At 32.5% G+C, this 9,485-nt stretch overlaps 1 protein-coding gene across 1 annotated transcript; it reads right to left on the bottom strand.

The window, feature by feature from the left end:
- Positions 1–2,209: 2,209 nt before the first annotated feature.
- Positions 2,210–8,034, bottom strand: LOC140890790 (protein DAMAGED DNA-BINDING 2). The gene is made up of 12 exons (XM_073298840.1): positions 7,902–8,034; positions 7,581–7,809; positions 7,405–7,495; positions 7,091–7,218; positions 6,479–6,601; positions 6,288–6,376; positions 6,077–6,197; positions 5,001–5,092; positions 4,399–4,528; positions 3,938–4,186; positions 3,644–3,840; positions 2,210–2,910 (listed from the first exon to the last, which is right to left on the bottom strand). Exons 2-12 carry the CDS (start codon positions 7,797–7,799, stop codon positions 2,691–2,693), a joined length of 1,659 nt encoding a protein of 552 aa, XP_073154941.1. The 5' UTR covers positions 7,800–7,809; positions 7,902–8,034; the 3' UTR covers positions 2,210–2,690.
- Between the last annotated feature and the right edge of the window lie 1,451 nt (positions 8,035–9,485).

The following is a 9,485-nucleotide window of genomic DNA, read 5'->3' as shown; positions in this document are numbered from 1 at the left end:
GAAAGACAAGAGATTCTTACAAAATCTCTCATTAGGTCCATGAAAAGGTACATAAAACCTATTGTTTTCGTAGTTGAAGATTTGAATATTAATAAAAATTCGGAGTTGGATGATGTTGTAGTGGGTATTGATCCAATCTTTGCCGAGAGTGTCAATGATCAAAATTTGAATCCTGAGAATGTAGTTTTGCAGATCAAATTTTGACTGAGAATATAGTTATGAATGATGAGATTCAAGTAAATAAGTTGTGAAAGGACTCAAATTGAAGAAAAAAAATAAAATAAAATAATAATAATAATAATAATAATAATAATAATAATAATAATAATAATAATGAAATGGAGGATGTAGATGATACTATAAATTTGAATGAAAATATAGATATAAGTGCTGAAGAATTAGATGTTTTGTTCGATCCGAGAAATTGGGAGAATAATATGTCTCAAAAAAAATTATTTGTTAATGGAGAAAAACCCAAAAAGAGTTATGGATATCTGTATCCGGTTAATGGCCAAAGTAAAAGCTTCAATGATAAACATTATAGCTGATCTTTTTGTCAAATGGCTAAAAACTTGATAGATCATGGCTAGTGTACTCTCGAAAGAAGAATAAAGTGTTTTGCTTTTGTTCTGTGTTATTCAAAAGAGAAAAAATTATTTCAAGTCCTTTGACAATAACTATGGGTTATGTTGATTGGAAAAATATTCATGCGAGACCTAGTGAGCATGAAAGAAGTACTAATCATATTAATAGTTTAATGAACTGGATGAAGGCAAAAAGAAGTTTGAGAAAAAAGCTAACAATTGATTCTTCTAATCAAAAAGTCATTGAGAAAGAAAAGAGATTTGGAGAGATGTTTTGAAGAGAATTATAAACATAGTAAAATTTCTTGCTAGCAGTAATTTGACGTTTTGTGGAAGTAATGAAAAGCTTGATGGTCATAATAGTGGAAATTTTCTAAGTATAATTTGAATAATTGCTGATTTTGATCTGATCATGGACGAGCACTTTCGACGCATCCGAAGAAAGGAGACCCATCCTGTCCATTATCTTGGTCATAATGTTAAAAAAGAATTAATATTTTTGTTGGCAGGAGAGATTAGGAATAAGATCATTGAAATCATTAAAGGAAAAAAAATATTTCTCTGTAATTCTTGATTGTACATCAGATGTTAGCCATAGAACAAATGTCTCTTATATTGAGATGTGTTGATGTTTCTAAGATTCCTATAACAGTGAAAGAGTTTTTTATTCAATTTTTTAAAATTGTTGAAACATTAGAGGATGCACTTTTCAATGAGCTTAAATCTATTTTGGGAATATTGGAACATGATTTTAATGACATGAGATGACAAAGTTATGATAATGGTTTAAATATGAAAGGACAATACAAAGGAGTAAGCAATAGAGTACTAAAAGAATATCCAAAGGCATTTTACAATCCATGTGGTTGTCATTCTCTTAACCTTGCCCTTTGTGATATGGCCATGAGTTGTGTTCAAGCTAAATCATTTTTTGAAGTGATACAAAGAATTTATAAATTATTCTCCAGTTCAACAAAAGTGTGGGAGGTCCTTAAATCTTTTGTAAAAAGTCGCAATAGAGAAGGAATTACATTAAAATCATAGTCGGATACACGTTGGAAAAGTCATCTTGATAGCATAAAAGCTGTAAGATTTCAAGCTTCTCAAATAAGAGATGCACTGTTACATCTAGTTGAACGTAGTGGTGATGCAACAACCGTTAGTGACGCAAGGTCTTTAGCAAATTATGAAATTCGAAGCTTTGAATTCCTTGTGAGCATGATGATATAGTTAGATAAATTGCAAAAAGTAAATAAAGTCAGCAAAATTCACCAAAGTAGTTATTTTTGGTGTATTTTTTTTATTATTAATATTAATTAATGGTTTTTCTTTAAAAAATTTTGCAAATTTTTTTTGTACGAAAATTATTTTGCAAAATTTGAAAAATATATAACAAATACAAAAAAAAAATTTGTACGAAAATTATTTAGCAAAATTTGAAAAATATAAAAAAATACACTAAACAAAGAATAACAATTAAGAAGGTTAGATCGTCAAAAAAAAAAAGATTAGATTTAAAATTCATGAAAAAATAAAAGCCATTTAATTAAATAATTCCAATAAAAATAATAAAAAAATTAATTAATTAATTATAAGATTACAAAGCTATTTTCCAAATGAAGAAGCGTCTGCGTTGGCCCATTTTTAAAGAAACCAGCATATCGAATGAAGCAAAACGAACATCTTTACCAAAATTGATGCACTTACCTTCACATGGATCTAGATATCACATTTACACATATATTGTCATTTACTACTTATAACTAATCAACTCTAAATAAAATTCACCGAGAAGTTCTACAAATTCCTCTGATCGACACGGTGGGCAGAGGTTATCCATAAATAAGCTAGGATCGCCTCCTGGCTGCTACAACCACCTAAGAGACGTGAAACGTCGGAAACTCCCATCTGCACCGGAGAATAAAAACTCGCACAAAGTTTTACAACCATGAACAGACGTGACATGCCAAAAATACAGAAGGGGATGTATGCCAAATCTTCCCATGATCAGAGTAGAGCTACTATCTACAGCACAAAAAGCCACCGAAGAAAGTCTGTAGTTATGTTATAATAAGGGATGCATCTTTCAAAATTTTAATTCAAAAATCAGTATTTGCGCTTAGAAACATGTGCTTTAGATGTTAAAGGGAGTTTCTTGGCCTTCAAACTCTTGGAGCCACGAGTATCACCACCAAACTCGTCGTCACTGTCGTCTTCAAACTTCCCTTTGCGTTTATTTTCATTCTTTCCACAAAGAACAATTTTTCTTTCATCATCTGGCTGCTTTGACTCGAACTTTTCTCTGGGCCTCCAAATGAATATAGACCTGAAAAAGTAAGATAAGGACACTCGGAATCAACTAAGAGCACCGATAATAGTAGCAGCGGGAAATGGAATGCATATAGCTGTAACTTTAAATTAAATTAAAAAAGTAAAATACAGCAGCCAATATGTAGATAGCGACAATGCTGCTAAATTGACAGATCCACGTATAGTCAACAAAAACAGGTAATTTGTAGGGAGACGAATTCACCCTCCTCTAGACATTGAATCCTCTTGGTAATTACAGGACTATCATGACGGAAAATTACTTGAATAGTGCAGTGAGATAATAACAAAACAAGTGCCCCAAAATGCATTTCACGGGTCAACGAACATAAAATACATTTTTTCACAATTATTTCAGAAACTTTATGAACAAATTGAAATGTACAACCACCCCATGGAGAAGATCCATTTCCATTAGAAATTTCAACACACATCGAACTTTTAAAAAATGAGTTGTACTTATTATTAGCAAACACTCGAGAGCATGTGGAGTTATTATTCATTCACTCCAACTGTAATTTTTTCAGGACTAAGAAGTTCGCTTCTAACAGTAAAACAAGAGCTCTTGCTTATACTAATATTGAGGCAAAAATCATTTATATGTCATCATATAATATCACTTAAAGTTCTTCAAAAGACTACCGTTTAAAAGTGAAAAATATGCATCTAATATTTAAAGAACAAAAAATCATTACCATGTAGAAAATGAAAAAACGTTAATTTATACAAACCTTGAACTACCAGAGGCCAGAACATCATCACGTGGATGAAGCTTGTTCACAGGACTGATTGTTGTAATGTTTGGATCCATCACCTCAGCGACTAACTGACCTGTGCTAATGTCGATGAAATCAATTGGATGCAAGGCGATTCCATCATAATTTTCACTTATATATCGCCCAACGACTACAAGGGACTCTGACGCGTCCTGCACAAAATTGTATTATCCATGGACATCAAAATTTTTAAATACAAGTATTTCAGCAGTGGAAATTTCAATTATTCCACACACAAACAATTTTCACCTTTGGATCCCATTCTGCTCGAAAAGGGGTCAAATGTCGATTAAAATCATGACTGTGCACAATTTCTCGGCTTGGAGAGTCCAAATTGCCAAAGATGGAATCCCATACACGAATTCGGTTGTCCTGTGATGTGGTAAGTATTTTGCTGCCACTTCGTGGCGAAAAATAGGCCGAGTTAACAACACGATTGTGTGAAAGATCATAAATAGAAGATTTTGCCTCAATCATTCGCATGTCCCACACACGAGCCTGAGGTAAATACATTTTAAGCTAAGAGGGCCATAAAATTCAAGAATCAAAAAAGTAAGAAAGTGAGAAAAAAAAATTCAAGTGTTCAATTTTTTTGGAACAACAATCATTTTCCTTAAATAAATATTAATATTATCAGCATTTAGTGAAGAAGGAAATTTTATATGATGACATGTATACAATGTGTATAACAAACTTATAAACAAACTTACAAAGTGATCATTTCCACAACTCAACAAAAGATCTGGTTGAAGAGGATGACAGTGTAAACCAGTGACCTTGCTTCCTTTCTTATGAATCAAAATAGGCTTTCCTATCACATTGTTGGAGCGCATATCTGTTCTGCACATGTAAACATGAAAATAAAAGACAATTCAATGTAACTGTCGGGAAATGTCACATATATAACAATATATTCATGTTCTGCATCAAGTTGTGATCATTAACTTCCAAAAAGATTCAGAAGGACGTGAAGTAAACAAATAGCACATTTGACCAAATGAAATGCTCAGAGAAGAAAGGTTTGAATTATATGAATAACAAAATAATTATTAATACCACAAAATTGCCCCAAATAAATGAAAAAGGAAGTACAATAAGGATTGCAAATGTTCAGAAACTTTAATAACTATAGACTGGCATGGATAGAACTCTTTAAATTGTATAATGACGGTACGAAACAGTCTCTAAGGACAGTAAGCAAGTCAGAGCCCGGAATCAGAAGATAAATTAAAAATATTTGTTCACTGCAAACTTTCAATGAATATCACATATGAAAGTAAAAAAAAATAAAAAAAATGCGGAATGCACACACATGTAGAGAAATCCAAAATTATCTGCAGCAAGCAAAATTCCTCTCTCAAAGTTTACATCCAGACCATAGATCATCCTCCATTTGCTTGGCCCCTAAAGGAAGATCATGAACAACTAGTCAAGTTAAACTCCATAATTTTGTTATTCATTGCATTAAAAGACAGGAAACAAATTCGGGGTGCAAATGAGTTGAGTCGAGCTCAAGTATCATAATACTAATACTCGAGATCGACTTGATTAGAATTTTGTATGCTTGACTCGACTCGAACTTGGTCGACTGTTAAATTTCAAGCTTGAGCTCGACTTGAAAAATATCGAGTTACTTGTGCTTGCGATAGAAAAGCTTGAAAATATTTGTAGCATAATAGAGCTCGACTTCGAGCTTGAATATATTTAAGGTGTATACCGACAAAAATTATCCTGAAATTATATATCCTTTTAAAAAAATAATATATAATTACTCGAGTAGCTCTCGAGTAGTAACAGACATGACAAACTATTTGAACATGATAAAATCAAACTCGAGTCGAGTTTTGATCGAGCTGCTCACGAGCTACCCACGAGTAGCTTGACTTGCTTGCACCTTTAGGATAACATCACTATGTATCTACTATCTAGATCCTGAGACGAAAAAAGCAGATAAGTTGAGAAAGCAAAAGGATGACAGCACAAGGTAAAAAATTTGAAAGCAATCATGTTTCCTCTTTTCCTCTGGCTCAAACCATATAAATAAGCTAATATCTTTGAGGCAGAGGGTAAGCTCAATGGTGGTGCACAAAGGGCATAAAGGGAGCGGGAGGACAGGGTTTGTGGTTGTGGGATGAGTGGAGAACTGTTTACAAAGCAAAATTTTAAAGTTAATGTGTTTTTAAACATCAATAAGTACGAGCCTATTCTTCCAATGTCATAAATAACTACTCTCTTTCTCATAACTAGATCAATATTTTCAGATCAGAACCAAATACCACTACTTTTCAGATCATAAACAACTAAACAAGCAAGTCATGCATGAAATCTCTGGAAATTGTTAAAAGGTATGCCTTAGTCAATGATATCCACGCTATGATAATGAAGTACCTGCCACCCATTAGGATTTAGATTCATCAATGACAATGAAATCCCAGTTTCCAACTCAGTGCAGCTAATAGTTCCATCAGAGGAAGCACCATAAACTGTTCCATCATTTGATGGGCTAAACCTACAGTTTCATTACGGTTGATCATGTGAATAATATCATGAGTGATACATTTATTGTCGCGGCAAAGCAAAAGAAAAAACAAGATCTCACTTCATGCTATTAAGTATACAGCTGTGAATGTTCCCATATACTGTCCTCTCGTGTACTTTTCTGAAATCCCAAACTCCAAGTTGTCCTTTCTTCAAAACAAGATGGCCGATGGGATTAGCTCATCCATCAGAAAATGTCCCAGAAATATGTGAATGCTGAAAGGTGAAGAATATAGAAAGAGAAAGATCTACCTTGTCACCTGACAAAAGAATATGATTATTTGTGGGATGGAACTCCAAGCATGTAACACGTCTACTGTGATATCTAATTACAGCACAATTCACTTGATTTGGGATAAAAAATGATGCCTTCATCTGGTTCAAAATAGGAAAATAAGATATGAATGGAACCCATTATGAGATGGCACATAATGTCTTCATTCTTCAAAATAAGAGAGCAATCGAATACATTACTGGTAAAAGACTAGCAGCAACATGAAAAATCATGGACTGTTATGCACAACGAAAAGACATAAATTCTATTTCGAAACATGAAAAGGAAAGGACTTGAAGGAATGGATCCATATAGCATGCCTATAGAATAAGAAACAATGAAACATTCAACCGATACAGCTTAACCGAAGAAGAAATGCCACTAATCATGCCCTGCAAAACTTACATGTTCAACTAAAATGCATCAGAAATTCAGAACCTCAAACAGTGATGCCGATAACTCAAATTACGAATATCAAGAATACACATCAATAAATGAATAAAGATTGTAAAGGAGTTATTTTGCAAAATGAGAAAAAAGATACACACAAATTTTGCAAGAAATTTTTTTTTTTAAAAAAATAATCTTACTGCAGGAACACGACATCCAAGCTGGCGTTCAAAAACATAGTCCAGTGAACTATTACTGCCTCTAAAGGATGCTGGAACGACCCCAAACTCCATTGCAACTCGATGCGGGCAAGAAAGAGTAGTGTGCCCTTAAAATTAAAACAGAATACAATATTGATAAAAAGAATTAGCCGAGACAAAGTAAATGAAGAAACACGCCCATACGGCTAATGACCACAAAACCAATAAAACACGATACCACTTTTGGACGGACCAAAAAAAACAACAGAGGTATGAAAACATAATGCTTTTCCAGCATGTAGGAGGGATGGTACCAGGCATTTTACAGAGGAAACAAGGCTTCATCGGGCAATCAACATAAGTTGCACCCCTGAACCCGGCTTCATGACCCGGACTCTTACACACCTAGATGGCACAAAAAAAATTCAATCTTTAAACTCCAAGAACAACTGAAATAACAAAGCGGTGAAAGGGTTGTTGGGTGGCTTACTTTGCAGACTTTCTTGAGACTAATGGTGATGGGTTTCTTAGTCGACGTCGACGCCTCTTCCGCCATGTTTTCATCGTCCTTCTCCTTCACTGGTGAACATTCTTCTTCTTCTTCTTCTTCTTCTTCTTCTTCTTCTTCCTCTGATGAACTCTCCTCGGACTCCGAGTCTCTCTCGATCACCACTTTCGGGAACAACATTCCTCTCGTCTGCGGCGCCATTTTCGACAAACTGCCAATTGGGTTACGGTATTTAGACTAAAATTTTGTGAAAAAATTATAAGGTAAAACATTAATTACTTTATAATAATAACGACTCCTTACTCTTTTGTTTCTGGTTGAAAAATGTTACACGTCACCCCGACGTTTTGAGAACTGCACCGACTCTTGAATGTTAAATGGTCATTAAAATGAAATCATGTTCTTCGCTGAATTTGGGAAGTCTCTTTTGAGACTGGAGCCGTAGGTGAGTTCATTCCATTTATCTTTTGGATAAATCTAAATGGCTACAATCTAGCCACCCAAAAAATTAGTTAAAAATTATTAATGATATTTAGAGCTAATTGCATTCACACCCTCTGTGAAAAGTCTAAAAGGCATAAAACACCATGTGAAAAATTAATAGCATGTTAGACCCTATGTTTTAAAAAAATTAGCATAAAAATCCTTATAAGAGGGTATAAATGTGCCCGAGTTTGTATTAACATAGGGGTGACATGTGCTACATTTTAAAAAACTGAGGGATGCATTAGCCTATTAATATTTTTTTAGGGGATTTTATGTCTTTTAAACTTTTCACAGGGGTGTGAATGCAATTAGCCCATGATATTTATATGTAGAAAATGACTAATTAGATCCTAATTATTGAGAGCTTAATCCTCTCCTATCAAATGACGTGTCATTTTTATTATTTATTGTTGTTTTCTTTTTTCAACTTTTCGGGACTCTACATTTTTTATGTGCCCATCATTTTTGGTTTTTTAAGGAAAAAAAATCGTGTTCAACTTCTTGTTTATTTATTTCATTTTGTTTTCTTATTTTCTCTTCTTTCCTTTTTTTTTTTTGTTTTCTTATAAATTATTTATTATTCAATCTTTTTTATACATGCTTGTTCTCACAAATTATAGAACTAACAAATATATTATTTATTAATTTATTATAAATAATATAATCAAAAATTGATTATATATTAAAAATAAAAAACACAATTATTTGGTAACTTACCGTTATAAATTATATATATTAAAAATTATCATAATATACTAATGACTAATGAATGTTATGATAAATAAAAAAAATGTCTCATTGAATTCATAAGTTAGTAAAACTCAAAATTAAATCTGATATTATTTTTTAACTATCACAAATCTGCATTCAGCTAGAATTAAGAGATCAGAGAACTTTTTAAGAATAAGACAATGGACAAGAAATGTTACATGTCACTTGTCAGAATTCTCTAACACTCACCGCATGTATTTTTATAAGAAACTATCAGAGCCAAGTGGTATTAGCTTCAATTTTTTTTTACAACGGTCATCTTGCATATTATTTAGTCGTTTAAAGACAAAATATTCTTATCATTTTCCTCACACGGGGACTGACCGAAAATTTAAGTTTGTTGTTGGGAATTTATAGGCAATTTTCCCATATTTTATGTTATTTTAACAATGAAAATACACTTAAATCCATATAATTCAAGTCATTTCATATTCAAACTCAACCTTAATTTAGTTGTATTTTAATTATTTATTCAAATATTTTTACTCACTTATTTTTAGTATTAATTACATAAAAATAAAGTCACGTGCATCGCACGGGTGTGATACTAGTAATATATACAAATAAAAAATGTCATGTTTAATTTTTAATAATTTTGATACAACGAATAAATTATTGCATAACTTATTT

The sequence above is a fragment of the Henckelia pumila genome, chromosome 3, assembly GCF_033568475.1.
Source record: "Henckelia pumila isolate YLH828 chromosome 3, ASM3356847v2, whole genome shotgun sequence".
Lineage (NCBI taxonomy): Eukaryota > Viridiplantae > Streptophyta > Magnoliopsida > Lamiales > Gesneriaceae > Henckelia > Henckelia pumila.
The sequence above is the reverse complement of the archived record's forward strand: the minus strand, read 5'-3'. Positions and strand labels throughout refer to the sequence as shown.

What these genes read in the sequence shown, in the direction of transcription:
- LOC140890790 (XM_073298840.1), bottom strand. Translation starts at nt 7,799, where the DNA reads ATGGCGCCGCAGACGAGAGGAATGTTGTTCCCGAAAGTGGTGATCGAG. An exon ending in AATTTTGGATTTCTCTACAT is followed by an intron (nt 4,529 to 5,000) that starts GTGTGTGCATTC and finishes TTACATGTGCAG; the next exon opens with AACAGATATGCGCTCCAACA. An exon ending in GTTGTGGAAATGATCACTTT is followed by an intron (nt 4,187 to 4,398) that starts GTAAGTTTGTTT and finishes TATTTACCTCAG; the next exon opens with GCTCGTGTGTGGGACATGCG.